General features: G+C 39.2%; 1 protein-coding gene across 1 annotated transcript in view; it reads right to left on the reverse strand.

The window, feature by feature from the left end:
• SLC35F3 (solute carrier family 35 member F3) overlaps positions 1-27,597 on the reverse strand; it is a 196,455-nt gene extending 168,858 nt beyond the window's left edge. The window contains exons 1-2 of the mRNA XM_026117307.2: positions 27,312-27,597; positions 26,716-26,945 (exon numbers count right to left, since the gene is read on the reverse strand). Of these exons, the coding sequence (XP_025973092.2) occupies positions 26,716-26,945; positions 27,312-27,364 (283 nt within the window). The 5' untranslated portion in view covers positions 27,365-27,597. The remainder of the gene's footprint in view (positions 1-26,715; positions 26,946-27,311) is intronic.
• Positions 27,598-27,818: the final 221 nt, after the last annotated feature.

A 27,818-nucleotide genomic window follows, 5' to 3' on the forward strand; every position in this document is an offset into this window, starting at 1 on the left:
CCCCAGGATGGACTGATGACGCATAAACAGTCAGGTTTTTTATATCGTATTGTAAATTTATGTCTACAATATTTTTTCTGACTCTCAGACCACCTTCATCACTGTTGTGTCTCAGATTTTTCCTCTCTCTAACAAGTATCTGTGCTGAAAGTCACTTAGCAAAAGTCTTATGGAGCTGGGATCAACCTGGCATTTTTCCAAACTCAACTGATTTTTTCTGCCCATATTTCTAAATGTTTTAGGTCCTTTTATATTACTTCATTGTCCCTACTGATGTTCTACAGAATTAGTGTTAAATGTAGAACTGTACCAGCAATATATTACTTGCTCCGGTGATTCTTCTTCCCATGTATTCAGAGATGCTGTGCTAAGTTCAGTTTGATAAAAAGATAACAATTATTTTAAGTCAGAATTTCATATCCTTTGATAATATGTCAACAAGAGAACAACTAAAGTGCTTTGGCAGAAAGTGCTAATTTAAAATTTTGGATGTTGCAGCATTGATTGTTTTCTGTTACCTAATTATGACATCACCTTCTTGAGTACTGATGACTGTAGAACAGGATCAAAAGCCCCCCAGATCAATTTCAGCAAAACCAAATTTGGCAACCAGTAATGTGATTACACCACAGACCTACGTTCTCCACATCGCTTTGACCTCTTCATAATAAAAAAATTTTATGCTATGCAAAAGAAGTGACTCCTTTATGCTGTTTACAAGTAGATAATTTAATCAGTTCTAAACCTTGATTACAAAAGTTCTACACAGTATTTTGGGCTGACGTCTGAAAAACCTTCAAATAAAAGATGGCATTAAAACCTGAACCTACCTTGTAAAGAGTGACCCTGCCGGGAAAGCATAGTGGTACCAACACTCCTAAGTGGCAAAGAAACAATTTAGAATTCAGCACTTGACATGCAGGTCAGCCCTTCTGGTTGCATGAATAGCGCAGATGTAATGAGACCAAATATTAACAATAATATCCTCAAGTCAGATGCAATTTCTGAGGAAAAGCCTATAAGACAGAAGCAGGAAGACTGCAACAGAGGACTGTCAGAAATGCATATTTAAGATCCATTAGGATGAAGAGGACATATACAGGTACATATGAGCTTCCCTGAAAATGGACAGCTTTAGGCACATACCTAAGTGCTTCCACAAGAAAAATGACTCTACGTGTATAACATAATTTTGGCTGCAGGACAAAAGACAGGCAAAAATGATCTAGTAGGTCCTAACTTTGAAGAAATGAAAGGATATGAAAAATGAAGAAATAAGGCTAGTCTAAGAGAAAAACAAGGAAAGCGACAGATTGGAACTTTCAGGCAAAACTCTAAATGATTTTTTTTTCAGTAATTCAATAGATCATCTAGAAACTCCAATAGAATTACAGCTGATCTTGTCTTTCGCTGTTAATTTAGAAAAGAACTTACATCCTAAGTCCCACATGCACCTAATAAAAATGAAATTACCAGTGCTTTTTGTAAGAAGAAAATGTGTGGATGCAGACAAACAGAAGGTGCAAGAAAATATAAAATATAGCAACCGAGCCGAAATATTAAAAAAGGGAAAAGGAACAAAACCAATGTCAGAAAAACATACATTCACAGTAAATTTATTGTAGTAACCAAGTGAACAAAAGGCAAAGAATTTAATGAGCAAATGTGGCAGTTAACTAGATAAACTGTTCTATTACATTTTTCTTTTCTTACGGAATCAAATAATGTCACAATGTATATTAGAGCAGTATGGAAAAGTTGAAGGAAAGCTCAGACAGAGCCACGATGAAATAAGACATTTAACTCGGAAAACAGCACTGATATGTATCTGCACTTACCCATAGAACTCCTCTTACCAAAAAAAACCCCCTAAAAAACAACAACAACAAAAAACCCTGCATGGTTTAGCCTGAAAGGGAAACATTTTCTGGTACTGAAAAGAAGAAACTGCTAGAAAGGTGACTAACAGCAGAAAGCAAACAAAAAAATGTTGGTCTCTTATTCCTTCTTTACAATGAATGAAGAACACTTGGAAGGAGGTGTTACTCAAACAGAAGATCATGAAGGATGTTTCTCCTCATTTTTTACATGAAATATAACTCTTAACTCCTCAGGTTTTGCTGGATAACTGAAAAATAATGAAGAATGAAATCATGATAGAATAAAGCACAGCTGCTTCTGACTTCTACAGCTTCTCTATAAAGAGAAAGAGGATGCTGAATCCGGTTATTTAAAACTTTTTTTACTTTTCATTTCTGCTTAAACCTATTAAATATAGACTCAGGACAACAGATGGGAAAATCTCTCACTGTGAATGAATTTTTGCAGGACTTCAGAGGGTCCTTCAGCAGAAACAACCTGCATTAGTCTTCCTGAGCATTCTTAGATAAAGAGCAAGACAAAAAAAATTTAAAAATTCAAAGATTTTTGAAAAAGGAACAGAAAATAAAATGAAACACTGAGATGATTTCTTTTTGAGATGGAAAGCTTATTAAACAAGCAAAACCTATTTTTCCTTGGACTTCACTGTTAACTCTCAAATCTAGTAATTTTCACCATGGAAGATGAGAGGCATAACCAGAGAAATTACTTAAAATTATTGAAGAACTGCAGTTTAAAACAGGAAGCAGAAGACTATGTTTTTAATGATCAGAGCTTATGAACTGCCACAGGGGGTGAGGCTAGAGGTTGACAGGGTGGCCCACCTGCAGCATTCCCCACTGTTGGCTCCTGCAGATGGAGGCTGCCCTGAATCTGGCAGCCTTCTTTTCTCTCAAGGCCGTGGCAGACAAGGGCTCAGCCATCACCACACACAGCCCTTAGGAGCTCCTTTTTCCAGCTGTGCCCTGCAGGCCTGCCTGGGCATCATCCATGCTCCTCTTTAGCAGGCTGCATGAACTCCAGCCCACTCCCTCTGAACTGCTCTTCAGAAACACCTCTACGTGGTTGTGCTTTGCTCATGCCATTTCCTTTCCTTTTGTTCTGCCCAGACACTAGCCAACAGGAGCTCTGGGTGTCAGGAGGCAGCCCGCACAAGATGGAACCAGGCAGCACGTATTCTGAGCTAACTGCACAGACGTGGAGCAGGGGAACGGGAACTGAAAAACCCTCTGCAGAGCAGTGGCCACTGGCACGTTCACAGCAGATCTGATGGGAGCTCTGAATGCAGTCCCTTCTGTGGCAAGAGGGAGCCCCTGGTGCACAGGTACTTCAACCACACAGGGCTGCCACCCCTCTGCCAGCTCCTCCACAACCTCTTGACATTCTACCTGCACTTTTCTTCTTACCTTTTTAAATATCCCCCTATCCTCCTTATCCATGGTCCCACCACACTGTGGTACTATCCAGGAGGGGAATGGATGAGGGAGGAAGAAGGGGAGTCCTGGCAAATGCAGGGCTCATTTTTGTTCCCCCATTTTGTCATGTCCATAGCCAGAGCACCACAGGGCAGCGTTGCCCCAGTCCCTGGCTGCCTTCAGGGAGTGGTGCGGGTGCTCTGCCCAGGTGTCTCCTCCTGCTCCCTCTCTCCACATTTTTGACTCCTTGACTCTCAGACTTTCTCTTCTCAGTTTTGTCCTTTTTCTGGAGGGGGAGAGGAAGGTGATTCATTTGCTACAGCACAGCTGACATCTGTCCCTAATGGGGAGTACCAGTACGATCAGTGACCAACTACAGATGCTTATTGGAAAGTATGGGAAACAGGGCAAGAGCAGAACGACCACTCCCCTCATAGATGCTTCAGCAATTAGACAGCAAGGGACTTTACAAGCCAGAGGCTGCATCTAGGCTGTCACTAGCAATAGACCTGTTCTCCATAAATGCTTTGTTCCTTTTCCAACATGTCCTGTTCCTTTTTAGCTTCCACATATCCTGGGGCAGCAAGTCCTATAATCTTATTACACGAGTGCAGAAAAGAAACAAATAAAAAAAAAAAGCCCAATTTTTTTATGGTTGTTTGAAAATTGGTGCCTGATCGTTTAATTGAGCACCTTCTAATTCTTCCCTTGTGAAAAAGACCAGCTAACTTATCTTCTCTATAGACTTCTAACTCTATAATATTTTTCTCATGTTATTTTATGTTAATCTAACTAGTTTCTCCCCAGATGAAAGCTGCATTATAGCTCTAATCATAAATATATTAATTACTTCTTAAAAATAAAATTAAACCTAAGATGGCCTTTACACTATATTTGCTGGGTTTTTCAGCAAGTTATAGCATATAGATATACACAGTCATTTAAGCAGTGATGTAAATTATTCAGATTCTTAATTAGTAAAGCAGAGTTGCTGCTTTACACTTATGATGATTAACCTTTTATATGTTATGGTTTTATTATGCTGTTTGTGGATGAAAACTGCAATTTGATTTAAAGTTGAAAAAGCGGCACAAACATTTTTTGTTATTTTTAATTAAAATATTCTAAGTGAAGTGGATTCCTAGGCTCAAAATGCTAGTTTGTCATAACATATCTTGAATTTTAAAATGGTTCACTCAACACGGAAATTTATTTCTCATAACAAAATGAACTATAGTAATGGACTGTGTCCAGTCATTGTGTCATTCAAGTCCAGAGCTACCAGATCCTTAAAATCACACACTGCATCTTCATTCATAGACTGAAAAAGATGCTTTTCTAATTTCAAAGCATACAATCTGCTCTTCAAATTCTAAATTTACTCATTTAATTTATTACGTCTAAAGAAAATTCCTTCCACTCCCCCACAAAAGCCTACAAATACAAAAAGTGGGCTCAGCTATTCAACAAACTTCAGTCCCAGGTAATTAGCCAGGGACTCAACTCCGTCAGTATTTGACATTCTTAAAACTGAAGCAGCAAACAAAGCTGTTCTAATATTATATTTAAAAAATTTGCTTAGAATTATTTGACTAGATCACAGTGTACTTATGCATAAAGTCCCATAAGTTTTCATAATGAAACTTTACTTATACCTAAGTAAAGGCCTTTTTGAAAATTCTTTAAATAATGAAAGATATATCATTTATGTATTTAAAGAAAACACTTATTTCAATTTACCATGTCCGTCAGTGGTGATCCTAAGACTCAGGCAAGAACCTACAGTACTGAAGTTGGAGTTGAGGAATGATACAATTTAGTTTAAGAAAATGAGATGACTCAGCAGACTTTCAAAGGCCTAAGAGCGAAGTGCAACATACAGTCCCCTTGAAAACAAGGGGAATGCCAGACTGCTTTAGGCTTTTGAAAAATCTCATCCTTTTTCTAAAAGGGGGCAAATGTAATGCAGTGCTGTTAATCAGACAATTACCTTGTTAGTTTCCCTGGACTCCCCCAGCCTAAGTCAGAATGCCTCTGAACTGAAGCACAATTTCATCACGGCAAAACTCTCTTAATTGCCTCAATAGAGGCAAAAAGACCAAAGTCTTGGAACACACAAGGAGAAAAAACAGTTTCAACCATATCATACAGTGGATAGTTAAGCCTGACATACAAAAAGAGATGCCTTCCTCGCAGATGCCATCATACTGCAGAAGCATGAACACCAAGAAAAGAAATCCTCCTAGAAGTTCATTCTAGGTCCCGTGCACTCCCTTCTCTGTGCAATGCATAAAGGAATAAGATCATGGGAAAAATCTCACAGGAGAGTGATATCATTAGCTATAACCAGAGACAGAAGAGCCCATTACTCAAGCTGTTTACTTCCCCTGTTCAGTTGCCTGTTTCCTGCACACACCTGTTCACAGCCAAGTCATCACACAAAATGTAGTTCCCTTCCTCTTCAACTTACATTCATGGAGAGTAGAGATGACTTTAGTTTGCTTATAAAAAATCAGACTGTTGTCTATCCTATCATCAGCCACTTCATATCTCAGAATGCACGAGGCTTGAAGTTATTGAATTATCTTCCTGCAGTATACACTTCCATACTGGGAAAGAACACAGATAATCAAATACTTGTTAATCAATACATCATCCTCCCAAATGCATTAGCCACCTTGGAATCAGAGAAACAAAATACAAAAATTTGTAAAGGATCCAGGTTGCACAGCAGTGTGCAGGTGAAAGACCCAGGCTTCACACCTACTTGAGATCACTCACGTCACAAGGTAATCAGGTCTCCCCTCATGCTATCACGTAATGTAAGGTCCATAACTACCCAGCAGGACAAAGATGAAAACAGAATAGTATTCTACTGCTAGTCATTATGTAAAAACTTCTATGGCAAAGCAAAACACCCCATCTCATATTTATACAGGTTATAAACAGGAAAGTTCTCTTGAGTACCTTTTTCTGTTAAAGAACAAAGAAACATTTATGCAACTACTACAGATGTCTTTTTTCCAGCAAAATCAGCAGAATCCAGAATGCTTTGTCTGACGCTTTGAGTTAGCAACTATTAAATATTAAACCACACACAGTCTCTCCTTCCTAGCCACATTCTGGTGATATGAAAGCACAGCTTAGACCCAGAAAAGCAGAAAATGCGTATGTGAAGATGAAATGAATTACTTACATTACTTCAGGGTAGAATTATTACAGTTCACCATACATACTACTTGGAAACCCACTGGAGAGCTCATTCACAACAGTGTGAGATAAAAATGACTTTGGCTTGTTGAACTGATCATCTTACCTGGTCCAGACAGGAGTAAGCCGTTAGATTGTTTCTGAGTAAAAGCCTGGCAGGTTTGATACGACTTTTACAAGAATAATGACTGTCCATTGGGCCCTGTCTAGCCTTAGTTCAGACGTTTACATAGTCACAAATCAAGGGGCAGAAGGTAAGACCAAAATCAGTTGTTTTCCACTGTTTAACACCTGGAAAATAGGATGCTTAAATGTAGCAAACACCCTAAAAAAAGTCTCACATCTCTATCCCTTAAACATACCTTTTGCACCTCAGTTTATCTGTTCAATCACTAACTGAACCAGCTAATACACTTGCATGTTTAGGTACACCAGTCTGTCACTCATATTTACATCATTGTTATATTAACAGGGACATTAAAGTCACCTTTATCAGATCTTGATCTTACAGGTGTCTTATCAAGTATTCTGTTGTAGGAACAGTTTAATGAATCACATTAACATCTTATCTTTGCTTTCCCTTGCAGTCCACAAACAGTATCAGTATACCTTTTCTAAATAACACTTAGAAAGAAACAGTTACAGAAACTAAGAGTTTCTATATATCAGCATGCACACACTGTAGGTTAGTGATAATTATTTAAGCTTTCCAGGCCTATTTTTTCTTTGCTTGCATTGCTACATACCTAAAAAAACTACAAGTTCAGCACAGGCCTGAGTACTTCAGGCATTCAAGCATGCACTGCTACTGTACCATAGTGAAGTGTCACATCTTTTTCCTGGCTGCCAATTGTCTGCACAAAAACACAGTAAGAGTAGGACATAAGACAAATTATGAGGTAAACTTCTGCTTATAACCAAGCACCTGATAGCTGAAAGACTCTCTGATTAATAAATTTCTCTCTGAAGAGAATAGTGTTTTAGGCATTCAACAGATTGTTTTAGCAGTAGCATTGCAAAAAAAATTTTTTTTTAGTCTTTCCTTCTGTGAGGGAAGTCTTAGGACTCTCTCTTTTTTCTCCTTGCTTAACTCAACAGAAAAAAAATCATAAACTCTCATCATAATAAGCTGCAGTTCCCTGCCCAATACCACTTCCAGTCTTCCCTCTGACCTGCAAACACCCTCTTCAGAACACCCTTCTGCAATATTGCCTTCTATCATCATACTGCTCTTTAGCTGATCATACCCTCTGAAATACAGTCCTATTCAATTGTAAACTTGAGAGTCTTAAAAAAGATCTAGAAGTTGACTGTTACATGGGCTATCTATTTTACTATCTAATTACATGTTTAAATTTTTGAATTAGTTTTGCTGTACTACATTTTTTTGAAAAAACTTAAGAAGGGTGTCATTTTCCCTTATCAATTCAATTCCCTAATCAATTCAATAGAATACAATAAGAGACAGATCCTACTATGAGAACAGTAGGATCCCCACCTATCCCCACCATCCCTTGCTGTCCAGTGTCTTTGTTTATAACCTTCAGTAAGTCCTTCTGGAGCTGTTCTTTCCCTCTTGTGCTAAGTGTTGGTGGTGCACGAAAAATGGCTCAATTGCAGGAGAGAGTCAGAAGGCCCCGAACACCCCACCTGTCCTGTGACTTCATTTGTGAGGCAAACAACAAGAATTCATTACAAAACTCTGTGCTTTGACCCTCCTTCTATGACAAAGCTGAATGAAGTATTTTTTTCTGATGAAAAACAAGCTTAGCAAATGCAGCAGAGTTCCTGTGCATTCATGGTAGCCGTCAGTAGGGACTTCTCCGGCTATTCCCAAAGTCACAGAGACAGGCATGGGGCAACTTGGGTCCAATGTGAAAAGGGAGGAGTGGGAGAAAGTTACAAGGTCCTTTGCAAGGTAACAGATATTTTTTATGTTTTCCAGAATATAACAACAAAATATTCTTGACCTGATAGCACTATCATCATAATGAGTAAACTATGTGCTTATTTTGTATGGCAGTTCTCTTAAATTCCTATTGTATTACACATGCACATAAAGACAAGCCTACTACAAAACTTTTTGTTGAGATCCCCAGCAGCTGAAAAGCATTAGAGATGCTACTGTATGGTACCATGGCAAAGGACAGAGATTGACCAGCGTAGATATAAGCTAGTGAGAGAGGACCTGAGGGAGCTGTAGTCCTTCCACTAACAATGACCAATGTGGCACAGCTTCTCCCATGTTGTTTGACTGGGTTGCAGCTGTGCAGCCTCCTGGTGTCAGACAAGGATCGTACTGACCCTTCGTTGTATAATCAATAGGTACAGGTTATTAATACTTATCTTGTGGTGACATTCAGAATCCAGCTAAAGTGGGATTTATAATACTACATACTGTGAAAGCATAAAATACTGTCAAAGTATTTAGAGTGTTTTCCCCTGTGAGCATACAAGCTAAACATGATAAAAGAGGGTATAACAAGAGGATAGCTAGAACAGGATTTGGGAGGAAACATAATGGCAAAGTAGAAGAATATGCCCAGCTCTTGGCCAAGCTGGGACCTGTATTCAAAACCAATTCCTGTTATCAGGTTGAAGTATTTTTCTGGATAGTATGGAAGAGAAATTTTGAAGAGGCATACGAGGGAGAATGTGGTAGTGAAGTCCTGGTTTTTGAGTGGGATTTTTTCCCCCCAGAAGTGCAAAAAAACTAGCATGGAAGAAAGAATGTATGTACGATACGCTGCAAATATAATGTCTGGCAACAGCACAGTAACAAGAGTTTAGACTACATACTTCCATTTAGAAAGAAAATTCTCAAAAAAAAAAAAAAAAAAGCATTGCATAAATACATTTAAAAGCAATGCAATTTTAGGTTGTCTTAATAAAACCCTAAATAACAGGAAAACTAAAGAACCCAGAATGTTCTAGAATAACTATACTTTTTTTTTGTCCTTTCAGTCACACCACTTTTCAACTCTTCCTGTAGTGGGAAATTTGCTGAGGTAAAGACTTTTATTTAGACCTCCCCATTTAATCTGCTTAAAGAAATATTTACATGACAGTACATCCTGACATATGCCTGTTGTGATAAAATACCTTGTAGTTTAAGTTTACTTACCTCAGTCTTTAATTGGCACTAAATCCTAATTTATTAGAATCATTAAAGTTGAAACTTTTCTTCCATTTTGTTTTCATTTTACTATAACACATTCAATGGCTATTTACTTATTTTTGAGAGATTATGTTATATCCATAATGACAAAAAAAACCCACACAAGCATATATGTACATGAAGACTCTCAAGCACTAGAGATGGTATTAAAGTCCTATATATACACATTTTGCAGCTTATATTCCATTTAAGAAGGAAATCTAATCCCAGGATATGGAAAAAACGATATCAATTGGCCAAGGACTTCCAGCCAAAATATTTTAGCCCTTCAAACCTTAGCAATCAAAAATGCTTGCACAGACAGAAGTCTTGCAGTCCTGGCTTTTATTTCTCTTAACATGCAGTGAAAAGGATCTAGTTGTCTAAATATATGATCACACTTTCAATTTCACTGCACTATCCCAAAGCAATTTTTTTTCTCAAGACAAAGGAATCCCTGGCCAATGCAGTGTGCTAAATCTTGAGGTAGGGAGATATGGCTGGGCACATGTATCCCAAGACAAGCCAATATCCATCTTATCGCTTACTGTTGGGAGGTTAATGTTGTGTTACAGATTCCTCAAGAAAAGGCAAATGATTAGTATAGCCTAGGTCATCTGAAACATTACACTGTCAAATGGGCCTTGCTGGTGCTCTGATCTGGAGAAAAAAGTGTTTCCAATAACATTATTTTCTTCATACTTCCTTCTTAATTGATTCTGATCTTGTCTTTAAAAAAAAGCATTTTCATTCCAATGGAGTGAAATATTTTGGCAAAGAACTTTGAACTACTAGTACATTACAAGCATTATAATTAGAAGTGTCCTTCCTTTACTAATCTCACTTGCTGTTTCTATGTCATTTTCCATTGATACTTTTATTTCAAGTGGCAATGCTTATGTACGGCTCCATGTCAGTCTCAGTTAATAGTCTGTCAGAAGCCAGTTCTTATTTATTTCCTTGTTCAGTTGCTACTGTCTTGAAGCATGTAATAAGTCTATTAAACTTGTTAATTATGTCTAAACAATTTATAGAGTACCTACTCTGAAAATATCTGTAAGACTAGAGTGAGGGAATTCAGTGTTGACCTCATCATAAGATATAGAAACTTCATTTTTAAGTAGCTGCCACATTTCACATCTTCAAAACCCTAAAACATTGTCTGTCACTGGTTAGAATCAATCCTATCATTCAGGCAATAGAGTTCAAGTACACTTACAAATAACTGAAAATCTGAACTGCATTGAAGATATCCAAGTCAAACTTGTAAAAAGATGATATTGTGAAATAGAGTCAATGAATTTTCACTTATATTTTGCATTCAAAGTTATAGATACACTTTTGAACGGACTGTGTATGCGAGCCTGGTTTTTTTACTACTTTGTTTTTTACTTACAGGGGATGAATATCTAATTAAATCTTCATGCGGTTGGACTATATGCTTTCATATGAGTCTCCTACTTCCAAAAAAAATGCAGATTTTAATTTGATTTGTGATATAGGTCAAGACTCTCGCAAGGTCTCTCTTCTGTTGATACTTCAAAAAATTACACCTTCATCTTCCTGTTCTTCATCAAAGCAACTGGGATGCACAGTTATCAGTATAGTCACTCTTTCCATTTTCAAGTATAAGATATATAAAAATAAGTTAGGTTAAACTCCTTTACCTGGATAACCTGTTCTTGTTCTTATTTCAGACACATTGCTTCCTAAGGTATAAGACACACAGGGAATGAGACCACATTCTGCAACTTATTCATTGTTGTTTACTTCGCTAGTTAAGCTTTGCTCACTGCTTAGCAACACATCATTTCATTTCATATCAACCTGCTGGCATCACCTAAGCCTCTTCTATCTTTACAGTCATTTTAGAATTCTGACGTAAATCAGTGACAATCCTACCAGTGATATCCACTGTTATTTGCATGGTGTAAGAGAATGATCCCATATCTTTAATCATAAATTACACAGTACTTATCATTTTGTTCTGGTTAAATATATGTATCCAAGCTGATGAATTATTTTAAAGTCATATCCGAACCTGTAAAACATCAACATTCAAAAACAGAGGGTCTCTTAACCCCTATTTTTAACAGCTAACTCTTAAGGGATTGGAAAAAAAAATTTCTAGAGAGGCTGTCTCAAAACAACTTCTCAGAGTAGCCTAATATTGCTGTCTCTTCAGGACCAGACAACAATTAGATGGACTGCAATTCATATCAGTCATGGTAATTCCTATGTTTATATCCACAAGTAATACCACTGGAGTCAATGCTGTCATGGGTAATGGGTTATGCTTTAGTGTTTTAGTGTCTAGATTTGCAAGAGTGCAGCCCAGAGTAAGCGTGTCTGATTTAGGGTTTGGCAAATGTATTAGGTGAAATAGTATCTTTCTGTAACAGTAAGTATCCTGTCTGTGGATCCTGGAGCTCACTGAATAAGTAACCATTTAGAAACCTAAAATTTTCACATTATGAGTGTATGCAAAGCCCAACAAGTTGCCTTGGAGAGAGACATACAACGAGGACAAAACATTCTCCTCATTCAGAAATAAATTGGATTTACATTTCTGTGTTTCAAACTGAATAGCACATTGCAGCTCAGTGTTATTGGCACATTATTTCAAATTATACAGAGTTCATCTAGCTCCTGCTCAACATTACGCATCATGTCTGTCACAAAGGCTTCTGCAGTATTTTGAAATTTCTTTTTCAAGGCACATTTCAATTCATGCTTTAAAAAAATCTGCCTTTGAATTCTACTGAGTATCCAAGCAAGTGACCTTTTCACAACTTTAAATATATTGTGGATGCTTACAGACTTAGTACAGCAGCAAGAGCAGACTATGGTTTAGTCATAGGAAAATAGCACAAATTTCTTTTCTGCTGCCTTCCCTTTATAACCCCCAAGAGGTTTACCTGGGTGGAAAAAGGAAGGTAAAAAGCATAGTACATAGACTTTTCTATCAAACTTCCTTATTAATTTTTCCATTTCTCTATGAACAGCACTCAAGAATAGGAGTGCTGTGTGCAGTTTGAAATAACTGGTTGTCAAACTACAATATTCATTGCTGCAACTGTAGAAAAGGCTAAATTAAGGCTTCTGTAAAATGCCTTAGTTGAACAAATCTATAGCTATGATACAGACGATAAATTCAGTGCAAAACTAATGGGCTTTATACAAGGAAATGAATTAAATGATTAGAAAGGGAGGGGGAAAATGAACTGTAAGAACAATCAGTCAATGTAAAGAAACCATCCAAACATGTCAGTGTGGATCATTATGTAACGTTCTCAGAGGGTACTTGCTATGAGAAAACTTAACTGTTTCTGTTCAGCGACACAGCTTTCACCAAGGCTATGCTATTAAATCCCAACAGTACTGGTTAAAACTCGTTTCTCTCATATGTGTGTGTGTATGCATGTACGTGCATGCATTTGTTTTGTGTGCATGTTTGAACCAATGTGTTTATATTTAAAACAACAAAAAAGTCCAGAACACTATAACATCAGGATTACAATCTTCATTTGGATATGTGTCTTTTTGCATGTGCACAGGCTAAGACACTAAGCAAAGGAAAGGAGCTAATACTGAGAATTCCAGTGTCGCCTTGTTTAAAACAACACTTTATCTGGAGAGGAGGTAAAAAAAGTGTACCTTTCTGAGCCAAATTCCCAGTACATAGCATATCTGGAGATGTGACAGACCACACCAATATGTTACTCCATCCTTCCCATTCCTGTCATCCTGGACTGGTACAGGGCTGGGCTACTCTGAACTATGTCAATAGAAAACGACATGTAGGGACTTGTTGTTCATGCAAAGATGATCAACCATACTCCATTTTCCTGACCCTAAAATCTACTTGACATGATAGAGTTATCCCTTCTGTGTCCTGTATCAGGAAACAGCCGAATTTGCTGCCCAAAGAATCTCTAAGCCAGGGAAACACTCAAACAACAATTAAATCCCTTTACTCCTAGGTGAGCAAAAAGAATACCCAAGATCTGGCCTTTATTTTTATTTTAGATATTTAAGATACAGTATAAAGAGAGGAAAATGTTCAATTTGAAGGAATTTTCTTGACATTCTTCTTTAACACTTACATAGCTCTAGGCAAGAGTAATATCTGACTGTCCGATTTTTTGGTTTGGTTATGTCAGATAAAGTTGCTTTCTCTGCCCACCTACAAAACAAAACAATACAGCAATTACAAGATTGCCTAGCTAGCACTCACCTCTTAAAAAAACATGCTGGGGGTACAGTCAGTTTGTGTGTTAATGTTTCAGCTCATGATCCACTTAAATGAGAGTATGAGAAAGGCATAAATCTTGACACTCCTTAAACTCATTTTTGACACAAGAAAAACCTAGTTTTCTTCCTAGTGCTAGCTCTTCAGACCTGCTTGAAGCTTTAACTCCCTTTGCTATAACATTTCTATTCTTCAATGCCTTTCTTGTACTATTTATTCCCTTACGGTTTTCACAAACCTCAACATCAGACATGAATTTGGTCCACTGCAATGTAATGCTTCATTTGGCATTCTCACACACATACTCGTAGGCTTCTATAGCAATCTCTTTGAATTTGTGTATTGTACTCTGTTCAGAATGTTTTGTTTACATTTTTATATTTTACCTCTATTGTTCTGTTTTGCCAAAATCTTTTTTCCCAATTGTCCTGTCATGCTAATGCTAAAGTTCAGATAGGCATATAAATACCTCAGAACATCATAACTACCAAAACCAGAATTCGGGCAAGTTACATAGCATTTGCTTTGTGAAACCCCTTTCTCATTTCACCTGCTGGAGCTTTGAAAGAAAGGCAAACAGCTTTCCCAGGCTCTTCTGAAAAGGCTGGATTAAAAAAGGTGGAGGGGTTCCATGTAATTTACTAATATTTCATTCTTTGAGGAACAGATGAGTGACTTGCACACAAACAAATTGGGAAATACATTCCTCTGTGCTACAAATATTGCTTTGTACTCCTAATTTTTGTGTTGGTGCCCAAAAGTTGTACAGATCCTGTCATACAGCATAAAAACAGGTTTGACTTTTAGCTTGAAACCATTCAGAAAAATCCTTTTTGTCATTTACAAATCTATCATCGCTCCTTTTAAATTTTAACATAAACTCATTTTCCCCCAACTGTTTCTAGAACCGTCATTCTGGCATTGGCCAGCTTGTCTTTTTGGGCTTCCTATAAAAAATTCAGAACATGTTTGTAGTTTCTCTTCTAGCCCATCAGTACCCAGTGTGTTGTTAAGTCCTTCTGAGTCTCTTTTCTTCCTATGTGTGATCTTTATCTATCCACAACTAGTACTGCAGATGTGCAGTGCAGCTGCTCCCAGGAAAAAGAGAGACCAAAAGGTAACAGATGTGAAACCTAAATAAATGGGAAAAAAAGTCATTGGCACTTGAGAGAGGGAAGATAGGAGTAGGTGAGGTGAATGGCGTAAAGATAACAGAAATGAAGGAAAAGAAATAGAGGGCCGGGGTTGAAAGAATGACCTACAAGCTAGGGATCAAATGTGGTACCAAATCAGACAACAGAAAGTCCCTGCCAGAGAAGAATGACATGCAATTAGTCACAGATCCTATGCTACATCTTAGGGAAACTCTGCAAGCAAGAAAATGAAGACCAAGAGGGTAGAATGAATCTTTGGTACAGATCCTCATATTTGGACAGCTAACTCCCACTGGAATCAATAATACTTAGACTCCCTAAAACCTTTGGGGATGCTGGTCTTCTGTCTGGATATGCAGAACTTGAAAATTAGTCTGGGAAATTGAAGTTTAGCTATCTTCAGTTTTCCAGGCTGCTTCTGGAAACATACAAATAATTGTTTAGCATTTAGCAAGAACAAAGGGGTGGGGGTGCTGAATGACCTGTTTAGGGGAAGAGAAATTTTCTGTTGGTAGCAGACCTGTTTCAGGATGTTCTCCTCCTATTCCAGTGCTTTTTTTGCATGCTTTGTGAGAGGTCTCCAACCTCGACTCCTAACCTAAAACCAAGAATGACTACATACGTGTTCTTCCTCCTTTTACACCTACGGCTCTGGGTAGTCATCTTTCTAGGCAATGGGAAGGAAAAATGGTCTCTCCTTAATTGCTGTAGACACTCTCTACCCATGTTGGGACAAGCTATTAAGTAATAATTAAATACCAAGTTCAAGATAAAAGAAAATTAAAACTGAACATCTGTTAAAAGAAGTCATTATTCTATAATTTAAATGGAGCTCCTCAAAGTGCTCAGGAATATATAATAAAGACCATGTATGGGTAGGTGTAATTGGATGCAGTTTCCTTAGGAACAGATGATCAGCATATAAAACAGGAAGGGTGCTTAAAAGGCAAACTCAAAGACTTAAGCCTGGTGGGTGAAACCCTGGCTCAACTGAAGTTAATGACAAAAGTGCCATGAACTTGGATGGAGCCAGAGTTTCATTGCAACAGCTTTTCTATTTCTCTCGTATTTGTAGTATTAGTAGGAGTGTGCAGAGCTGAGGAGTATATTACCTTGAACCAGAAATGCCCTACTAGAGGAGCTCTTCCCTGTTTCCTTTGTGCAATAATTCCATCCAGGAACAAAAAGTACCTAGGGAATCATAAGAGAGTCTAGGTTTATACTCTGGAGATTCTGACATCATTCCCACTTCCAATGTATTTTTATTAGGTAGACAAGCGATACTGTGTTTCTAAAGAAGTATTATTGTAAGCTGTAAAATAATTTGACATGCAGAAAGAAAAGTCTGATAAATATATGCGTTATTTTAAAATAATATCAATATCAAAGATTCCTATCAAGTTGCTATGCAAAAATCTTTCCATATTCTGCTATTTCTAGGAATAAACACCTAACATTGTTTGACAGAACTATTGCGAATGAGATTCAGTTTCTACTATGCACATACCAGAAACAGAATGTCCAAAGCATTGCTCCCTGTACAAGAATCAAGACCTGTTTGTTGTCTATGCATTTTTACACTGGGAATATACTTGTTCACATTTCTACAATTTATTGCCCATTTTTGTTTCTATTTTGAGAAATACTATAAAACACAAAGCTCTACTTCTCATTGTCTTTTTTGTAGTGTGCAAAATCAGAACACACAGAGCATTCTACCTGTCACTGTTTGCAAAAGACAAAGAAGTTTCTACAGATATTGAATCATACATTACTGAGTACAGTGCAAAATCTAAAATAGCAAAGTATACTGTACTTTATTTCTGCCTTTGATACAAGAAAAGCAAACGAAGAAGCTATTCATTACATAAGCAATGCAATTAGGAAAGGACTTCTGAGTGACTATTTTGCAATAAAACTGAGACCAAGACTGTGAATTTCCTTTTCCAATTAAATTTAGGAATTTTGACGCCATTTTTATGGCCTTTATGAAGGTCTTCCAAAGACTGGGAAACAAGCAGTAATAAGAGGTCAAATTCTATGCCGCAGCTCTAACAGGATCATCATAATTCCTTCTAGCCAGCTGCGGGAATACAGTGATTTAAGAGATGTCCTTGCATCCTCCTCATACATTCTCCCAGGATAACTTGGAAAGCCTGAGAAATTGTCCAGGAATGGGATAGCCTCCTGAAAACCTTGAAGCTGTGCATACTGTAGCCCTACTGCACCATGTTAACCTGGGTTTCATTCCAACTCCTGTAGTCTTCCAGAGTAGAAAAAGGAATCTTTTGAAAAAGGCCCACAGAATACGCTCATCATGTATGCAAACAATAGTTAAATGCAAGTTCTGTGCAATAATGTCCCTTAGTCACAACATGTGCTCATAGAAGTGTCAGGAAGCCAACCCTTGCAGAAAGCAAGCTTTTTCTGCCTTTTCCTCACTCCTTTGGTCAGCTTGAAAGTGATCCAAACTCCTAACTTTGATTACAGACATCTTCTGGGGCTCTACTAACTTTAATCTTTTTTTCTTGTTTGCCTTTTTATACTTTTACATTATTTTGTAATTTCTTCTCTTTAACTAGCCTTTCAAAATAAATCCTTTATTTCTACATGTTCCTACATATTCCTTTATACTAATAAACTTCTTGTTTCTGAAAGGAAGAAAGATTCACAACTGAGAAGTTACCAGGCCAGGCGGATGCTGTAAAACTAAATGCTATACAGAAGGATGATACAGCAAAAGACAATTTCAGCAGAAATAGAGGGAACCAACCCATTCACTGTTATTACTGTTATTAATTACTGTTCCATGGAAAGCACTACTCAAAAAACACAAGTTGTAACTAGTGTGTAAACAAGTTGAAAAATTAAAACATGATTACCAAATGGCTATGGATTCGAATGCTAACTTGTCCAAACAAGTATTAGTATAAATGGCTGCATATTTTAAGAAGACAGTCCCAAAGTTTTCAAAAGACATTACATGAAATGAGCAGGAGAGCCAATAGAGTCATAAAGCCATGAAGACTCATTTCCTGTTTCACAGTGGAAACACTGGATGGCTGATCTTAACACCGTCACTGAATATTTCAGCTAGGGCAAAAATTTGCAAGCTGCTCATCCCTGCTGAATGCCTGAAAAACTGTATGGTCTGAATGCAAGTTACTGTTTGGAAAAGGAGAGTAAACTCCATGGTTTCAGAACATGTCCATGAAAAGATTGTTGCCCTCACACAAGCATAGGATCTCTGAAGGGGCAGGCCCTCAGTTCACTTTGCACCTGAGCACAAGCCCATGCTCTGTTCACACAACTGCATGGATCTGGCTTAGCTAAAACAAGGTACCCCTGATGAGGTAGAGCATGCAGGCTGCCCCAGGACTAATGAACAGCACAACTGCCAGAGAGTGCATGAGTCAAATGGCTCGGCCTGCTCCAGCATATACAGAAAGTAGAGAGCATGTTCAACTTTTGCCCTACTTTGGTACACTTAATTAGTGTGAAGAAGACATAATGAGGCTAAGCATCAAATAGATGCTACTTCCAGTGTAAAAACCAACAGATAAACCCCTTTGGTTTACCACAATCCGATCAGCTCTACTAGCTATTATTTATATTGCAGTGGGATTGTTCAAAACTGAAAATTTAGTTGCTCCTCTTAGAAGTTTAATGGTTCATGAAGCACCCAGTTCTCCTCTGGATCCTGACCTTACATGCAGTCACAGCATCTGTTTTCTTCCACAGATGTACTGAGGAACAAAATAGCATGTACCAAGTGAAATTAACAAAGAATCAACGATACTCAAGGAAGCAGGTTCTACATAAATATACATCCCATGAAGGCCAGCTATTTCCTAGGTAGTTACCATGCTCTGCAGATACATTTCTTAGATAAACTTCTTCCTCAAAACAGAAGCATTCATTGTACTACTGTTCTCAGAGCAGTTGCCATTCACTAACATGGTAGAAAGCCTATGGCTTCAGCTTCCAAAACAAAGAGAGGATCAAAACTAGATCCTCAGATACTCTAGAGAAGGGCACTGAGCCAAAGGGATTAAGTTGCCTTTATGTAATTTCTCCATCCTCTCTATCCTGAGGTTCATCCAACCTCAAGTAAATGGCAGCTTCTGATTTATGGCAGGAATAAGAAACTCAAACACCTCATTACATTAATGAGAGATTAGGGAACAGCAACTCCCCTTGAACACAGTGCTGACATGAGCCAGAATCTGGTTAAAATAGCTATTAGGCTGATTAGCATCACTGGACTGGCTGATGCATTATGCAATTTCACGAGGGACCAACATCTGCGACCAAAGAGTCTTTGTCCTTTTGCAGCTTTGTGTTTCAATAATACTCCAGTTACACAACAATATCTCATACTACAGTAGATCATCACTGACTTTGTGGCCACATTCCATGCCTTTATCTTATGCAGTTAATTGCTTTTGTTAAACAAATCGCTGATTTGCATGTCAAATATATATGACACTGTACACTCCAAAACTGTTACAGAAATTTCCCCTAATGAAGGAAGAGCCCTTCAGTAAAGACAGATACGATTTCATAAACTTGATGCAAATTTGTGCATAATTCTTAGTACTCCCCAAAATCCTGTTTTGTTTAGTAAATTAATTTGCTCCCTTATTATTATTCCATATCGATATAGGTTACTTTGTATTTTCAGGAACAATCCATTACTATCAATTCAACACATTGATTACTGAGTGCATTCACATTTCTATTAAAAAAAATACAATTCACCAGTGGAAGGAATCTCCAATGGCAATTAATATTCTCTCTCAAAACTGCTAACATGGTCCCCAATTTTACAAACATTTACACATATGACTAGCTTTCTTAGTAGGTTTTCATGATGGAGACCTCAGTGTTCTACCAACATAACAAGATTTGATGGTATAAAAGTGGGTATAAAAATGAACGCTGGAAGCCAACAGCCCCCCAGTTGCTGTGGACTGTTACTGTTCTATATAAATGGCACACTATATATGACATGTAATTAATGCTGCATGGAAGAAAAGTTGAAAGCAACCAGTTTGTTTGTTTGTTTAAACAACAAACAAACAAAAAAGTGGTCCTTTGTGGATGGTAATTTTTAGTTTCTTCACCCTGAAAATAAGATACTAAATGCAATGCTTACCCAGATGCCTAGTTAAAAGTGGTGGTAAGTTAACACTACATAATTAAAATTGTTTAGTGAACAAGTTATTATATGTACCCTAAACATTTACAGTTTACTACAATTTGAAATGGTTAGCAAAATCGCTTTAATTCAAATTTTTTGCTTTGAGAGCAAACAATTTAAAACTTAAAATTTGCAATTAAAGAAACTACATATTGTAACAAGAAGCAGTTTGCTGCTTAGCATAGGCTAAAAAATATTTTGCTGACTTTGAGGAAAAAAAATACCAAGAATCCTTATGTCTTTTCTCTATTGGAATTGTCTTGAACAAGAAACTTCCGAAAGGCTCCATTTCTCTCTCCCTTTTTCTTGTCATTCATGTCATACTTTTGCAGTTGTTCAATAGTCATAACCCATACTACTTTGCTCTGTCTCACATGGCCAGATTGAGCTATGCCATATTCATCCTCAATTGCAAGACCATCGAAATAATTAAAGTCCACTGGGGCAATGGGTTCCCTTGCCAGTGCGACATGCCTCCTGGGACATCCACTGCAGACTTATGATTAAGTCTCTGAAATATTTCAGAGAGGACTGTCTTTGGAGACAGTTATTCTCAGTGATAATGAGTACTAAAAATATTGGGAAATGGCTTTAAGAGTTTGAATGTGAACTGTCATGTGGATATAAATCAGTAATATTCCTGGTTGGTATACCACCATGCACAGGCTCAGCATGTGGCAGGGTACTACAGCTGACAGTTGAATGCCACAATATTTTTTAAAGCTACAATGTAGTTGCTTACCATTGTTTTCTTCCACTTGAAGGAGTGGCCATGCTTTCCTTAACTCATTTTTATGCTAGCAAGAAAAGCTATGTTAGTACTGCTAATGAAGTGCATTAGAAAAAATGATTCAGGTCTCAAACACCATAAAGTTGGCTTAAAACAATGAAATAAAATACAGATTTTTACTTCTCTTCTGAGCTTCTGGCTTTTTTTTTGACCTATGGATTGACATTAAAGTAGCTATCCAAGTTTTTCTCCCAGAACAAGACATCTAGAGATCAGTCTGCATTTTCACCTGAAAACTGAGACTCTCACATAATCACTCGACCTCAGGAACAGCAACATGAATGATATCATCAAGCATTGCATTAGATATAATAGCATAACCTTTAGCATTTATATATTAGAAAGCAAGCATCAGTTTTATGTGAATCAGCTACAGCTGTCCTGAAAATGGTTTTCACCAGACAAAATAATGCTATTCAACTTCAAATTTCTGGAGATTCCTGCATACCACATCAAAAAAAAAAAAGAAAAAAAAAAAAAGAAAAAAGTTAAATTCTGGCTCAACTGCAAATATTGCAAAACAGCATTTGCACAGATTTCAAGCGTTAGTATTTTTATCCTGATTCATACCCCCATTAGATTTGCTGTTACTGAGTACCAAAGTGACAGCATTCAATGGCATGTGAAAAACAGATCATAAGGAGGAACGCTTGGGAACAGCTGGAAGCACTGGACCTTAGATGTGTAGATACCAATCTTCATAATGGTACACTGCTCGTTCTTTTAATTAGATAAACCAAACCCTAAAGCACTATCTTGAAAGCTTATCAAAATTCAGTAACTGGGATATTTTCATACTCAGACATTTATGTTTTCTGAGCAAAGTTCAGAAGTCAACGTGTTTCAATATGTTATTAATATCGGTGACAGCACTTAAATTCCATATCCAGGTCAAGACCTACTGTGCTACAAGCTGTATGAGTATTACATTGAGAGTCTGAGCAATAACAGTGTGGCTTGTTTTGTTATGGTTGAAATACTGATGAAGAAATAGTAAAAAGAGGAACTAATTTTTAAAGTAAGAGGGAGGGGCAGAACCAGAGTTCTTCAGTGTTGTGGACACAATCTTTCCCTTTCCCTTTCACCTGAACAACAACATGCCACTTGAAAGAACTCACTGGAACAATCTGAGACTATTCACAAAGTCAAGGTCTCATAGAAATGTAAGTTTACAGCTGTGAACCGCAGACTGTGGTCTATTTCTACTTAACAACACTTAAAGGAGTAAAAACTACATAAATATTCTCTTCATGCTGCTTTTGCATACAGAGCAACATCTCTGTACACAAAGCAGGTGTGTGAATGAAAGTGGGATGCCAGGTGGTCTCTTGGGCATCTAAAAGGAGAGAGATCCTGGTTTGTCCATAAGGAGTTTGTATCTAGGAACACATGCTAAAGATATTTGAGGATCCCTGCTTTAGAAGAAAGACTCTAGCCTTAAACAAGGAGAAGAAGTGTGCAGGCAATCTGTAGGAAGAGGCAAAGACTGCAAAATGGAGATAGTTGGCTCTGACACACGTGTATGTATTTAAAATACTAATCACATAATGACAGACTGTGGTATTGAATCATCACAAAATAGACTTAGTTAACACAAAGAAAAATGAATGCCTGGCAAAGGTGCTAGCTGTGCACATTTCAGGTGGAAGCAAGCATCCTGCCAATTGCTATGATAATTAAAATAGTCTTCCATGCCTATGAGCAAGACAGTTGAGAAGTTTAGTGACATCTGTATTTCTCAAGTACAGAAAAGCTTCCAGAGACTACATTTTTAAAAAACACCAGAAATCTAATTCCCACTGATATTGGTGAGAAACAGAAACTTAACTACCTTTATGGCTGTTCACCTCTGAACTTGTACCTTCTGTTGGAGTGATGCAGACTTTTAGAGGTAGAACTCCTGGTTATTTACTTAGCCCTCACGAAAAAGAACACCTCTGCAAATATAACCTTACCAATGTTTGATCTCCATACAACAGAAAGGCTGCCACTGGGATCTATGGATTTTCTATTTTTTTAATGAAATTCTTTGATGCCTATATGTTAATTTAAAAAGTTAAAAAGTCAATTAACATATTTCTCAATGATAGAAAACTAAGATTTCACAAATATTGAGCTGTATTATTGACACAGCTGCATGAGATTATGACTGTAATCTGACTGCATCTGACACATTTCTTCCCCTCTGCCTTTTTGCATTTGAAAAAAATCAAATCAGTTGGCGCAAAATGGGACAGATATGAATATTTGATTTAGACTGGAGAACAGTTAGTCACATAATTAGCTCCCTTGAAAATCAACGGTAAGAATTTCAAAAAAAAAAAAAAAAAAAAGCCAAATTGGATGGGGACACACACCTATCCTCTTTCTGAAGGTGGCTAGATGCTATAGAGAAAGTAGCTCTCAGCAAGAAGATGGTCTGCCTCCCAGCCTGAGAGAGACTAATTTGTATTCTGCAGAATGAAGTTTAATATTCTCTCCAACATTCTTTTCCTAATTATGGTAATTCTAGATCTTGTCACTACTATAAATTACAATCCCTTTGAATTCTTGATCTCAAATATTGCACATGGCAATGAGTTTCAGAATCAAATGATGTGTTTTCTCAAAAAATGTTTGTTTTTCTATTTGTGTTTTATTGATAGCTTTTCAGCTTCATTGTCTGTTCACGTTTTTCTTCTTATGATACAGTAAGAAGAAAAGCACTCTATTTGCCCGTACAATACCTGCCAGCACTTTATGTACCTTTGTTCTAACCTCTTCAAGGTAAACAGCCAAAACTCTTCAGTATCTCCTTTTAGACTCTCTCTCTGTACATACTCCTTCTCCTTACTCATCTCAGAGCCTTCTGTTTTGTTTTTTGGGAGGAGATAATCAATTTTGCACAATATTTCATTAGGCTGTACTACTAAATTCTTTGAAGGCATCACAACACAAAAATATATTATTCTAGTTCCTATAGCACCTAAAATCTTGTTTGTAGTCAAGAAGCAGAGGTCTTCACTGAATTATTTATAGTCCCAACCTATTCCCTTTCATGAGCTGATGTAGTGATATGAAACTTTGTGGGGTGGACCAGTAATTTCAGCATTTTCAGGGAATATATGAGGCCTGTATTTGCAATACTGAATGTCATTTGTTAACATTTGGGCTATTCACTTGACTGAATCTCTAGAGTAATGCAGAATCCTTTCTTGTCCTGTCCAATCTGTATCACTTTGTGTCTTCAGGAAATCTTGATTTCTACCACAACCACCCCTCCCTCATTTATAAGTATATTAAATACTGGAGCTGGTCCACAACCTTGAGATACTCCGATCTGTTTTAAATGGTCATTTATTTAACCACAAAGCCAGTCTCCTGGCCAGTTTTTGGGAAAAGGCAGCACTTTATCTCTAACTTCATGACAACTAACTTCTTTGGTAGTTTCCCTCCTGGAGCTTTGTTAAAAACTGTCAAAAGCTTTCTGAACACCTCAAACAATTTTATTTAAATAAACAGTCTAAATGAAGTATATGAGGAAAAAATATTAGATCTAGCATGGGGAAAAAAAAGACAGATCTAGCCCTACAGGTGATAAAGTAACAAGAATGTCATTGAGATGGATGAAATTTGATCAGTTCAGACTGTATTACTGATTTATTTCCCAGAAAACAGGTCCACTATTAATACACTCCATTAATTATGCTCATTATTTATATAGTGCCAACAGCATCTGAATGTCTTACAAACATGCACAATAAGATGACAAAAAGTACAAGAGTGCAATCCGAACTTAATAGAAATCATTTTTGTTCACAGTTCTTGGGCTAATCAAAGCTAGTAACTGTAAAGTCAAAAGGATTTATAACCCAAAGCTAACTGCATAAGCCCAGATTGCAGGAGTCTTCAAAAAGGTTTCTAAGCAGCTGTGACAAAGCCAGCTTCCCACTTTGGTCGATTTACTCCATTTACATGCATTCAGTCTGCTATTCAGCTGATGTAGATCAACACAGCTCTGCTTCAGCCATACCGTATTACACCAGCAAGAGAGATGGCCCATTTTCTCTGAATGTTGTTTTTACATGTCTACCAACCCAGATTTTAAATTGGCAATGACTTCACAATACCTATTATTTTTAGGCATAGACTTAAGAGACCTCAGACACCCCCACCTCAAGTATGTAATTTTGTTATTCAAACGAGTTAACAGAGAAAACACAATTGGAATAGTAAGCTTAGGCTTGCTTAGACAACTTTTTCAGACACAGTTATAAATTTCAACAACTAGGTTATAATTGAACAGCCAGCATGACATTTATTATTTCAGAAGGACCAGCCACAGTAGCTCAGTGTGACTTCAACTGGACTGTTAGTCACTATGTCAATAAGAAGCACTAATATCCAACCCAGTCTGGCATGGATATATGGTTTGATCCTGAAAATTGACCTGAATAAGCTTTACTCTGAGGAATGGTCTCAATCGGGGCAATGGAATTGCTCTTAGAGAAAGCCCATACTCCCTGTGAGTAAAGGTAGCAAGTATGAGATACTTCTGTCACAATCACAGTAAAGAAAAATAAAAGGCTCTAACAGAAAAAGTATTATAGTATTTATCAGCAAAGTCCTATCATCAGGCAATTATGAGCTGCTCTTCCTCATGAAGGAACTGAACGAGTATTGTGTACCGTCTTTTCTTGTATCTTTCCCGTTCCAATTGCCAGTGCGCGTAGTAACAATAATCCACAAGTAAACATTTTAGAATGTTCATACTACATACCTAAAAAAGCACAGCACAGAAGCAATCACTTTGTCACAGCCAGTTTTCCCAGTAAAGTAATGATTTCTGTCATAGCATAATCTTTTTTACAACAGAAAACTGCAAGGTTATGAACAGCATTAAGACAACCAAAATATTTTTCATGACTTCAGTTATGGAGCAAATTAATTCTTAAAACTTGTTATTTCATGCAATTATCTTTGGTGGTGATGAAAAGCAGACAAGAGTGTTACATGCAAAAATATATCGAGTTGATATATTAAAGCCTCTCAAAATATCACCTCCTTTGTAAATTGTGTACGTGGTGGAGGAGTACGGCTAGGTTTCTCTTCATACTGGTATCATAGGAAGTTTCTTTCTCAAGCGCAGGCAGATGTAAAAACACAGTTGCAGTAGACATGGGCAAGGCATAAAATCCAGATTAAGTATAACTACTGTGAAAATCTGACAGACCTTTAGAACAATGGAAAGAGATACTGATAACATTACTTCTAAAAATATGTATGTGCATGAAAGTACTGGTGCTTTTAAAGAGCTGTCACAAATAAGGTAATCAACCTACTTCACTAAGTGCAATATGAAGACAAATATTTGCTCTATTTTCTTAACAGTATTTAACTAGAATGATTAAGCCTACACTCCCATTAGCCAAAAACCGCCTAAAGATTAACGCGGCACACACACAAAATTCTCAGCAAAGAATGAAAGCACTTCCCCGGGGGGGGGGGGGGGGGTTCCCCACATGCAAGATGACCAAACCTGTGTCTACATTAAAGAACGCAGCGCCGCACCGGGAGTCACGCCGGGGTCTCACTGTGCGACCCCGGGCCCGGCCCCCTCCACGCCGCCCCCGGCCGGGTTCGCCCCGCACGGAGCCACGCGCTGGGGACTCACTTTTGCAGCTAGCGGCCCAGGGCTGGTAGCCGTAGTAGCCAGTGATGCGGAGGATCCTCTCCTCGATGGAGGTGAGCCCCACGGACGCGCTGGTGAGGTCCTCCACGGAGCGGGACCACTTCAAGTCCTCTTTGATGGCCTCGTCCACCACCAGGTACTTCAGCTGCCGGAGCTGCGGGCTGATGTCGGACAGCCGCCGCGGGCTGACATCGGGGGAGCGCCGCATGCCGCTGCGAGGGCCGGGAGAGGGGCGTGAGCGGCGCTGGGGCCGCGGCGAGGCGAGGCGGGGCGGCTCGGCTCCGCCGCGGGCTCCCCCGGCGAGGGGCCGCGGCGGGGCTCGGCGGCAGCGGGCGCGGCGCCGCCACCGCCCTCCGCGGCCCGAGGCGGGGTTGCCGCGGCGGCGGCGGGACCTCCCCCGGCAGGTGAGCGGCCCGGCGCCCCGCGGCAGGAGGCGGCGGCGCCGCAAACTTTCCTCGCCGGCCTCCAGCGCAGACGAGCCCCGCGGGCGGGCGAGGCCGCGCCGTGGGGTGGCCCCCGCCCTCCCTCCGTCCCCGCCGCCGTCCCGCTCTCCCGCCCGGCGCCGCGGCGGTACTCACAGGCTGGCGGCTTTGCCCCGCGCGGAGCCGTTGGGGAACTCCCGGATCCCCATGGGGAGCAGCAGCGATGGCTGGGGGGCGCCCAGACTTCCCGGCGGGGCGAGCCGGCAGCGCTCACCGGCCGGGCAGGACAGGCAGGAAAGGAGGGAGCGCGGCGGCGGCTGCGGAGGGCCCCCGTGCTGGCGCTCGCCGCGCAGAGGCAGCGAGGCGGGGAAATGGCCGGCCCGCCCGCGGAGCGCCGAGTGCCGGCGGCAGCGGCGAAAGCCGGGCAGGGCGCGCTCCGCGCCCGCCGCCGCGCTCCCCACCTCCGCGCGCTCCCCTGCCGCCGGCTGCCAGCAGGGGGAGCCGCCCGGCCCCGCTGCCGCCAACGGCCGCCAACCGCCCGGCCCAACGGCCGCGCCGCGCGCCCCCCGCAGCGGGCGGGGCGGGGCCCCTCCCCCTCTCCCTCCGCCTCGGGGGGCTCCGCAGCCCCCTTACTCGGCTTCTTCGCGGCCGTAAACTCAAACA

Source organism: Dromaius novaehollandiae, chromosome 3 (genome assembly GCF_036370855.1).
Source record: "Dromaius novaehollandiae isolate bDroNov1 chromosome 3, bDroNov1.hap1, whole genome shotgun sequence".
NCBI classification, from domain to species: domain Eukaryota; kingdom Metazoa; phylum Chordata; class Aves; order Casuariiformes; family Dromaiidae; genus Dromaius; species Dromaius novaehollandiae.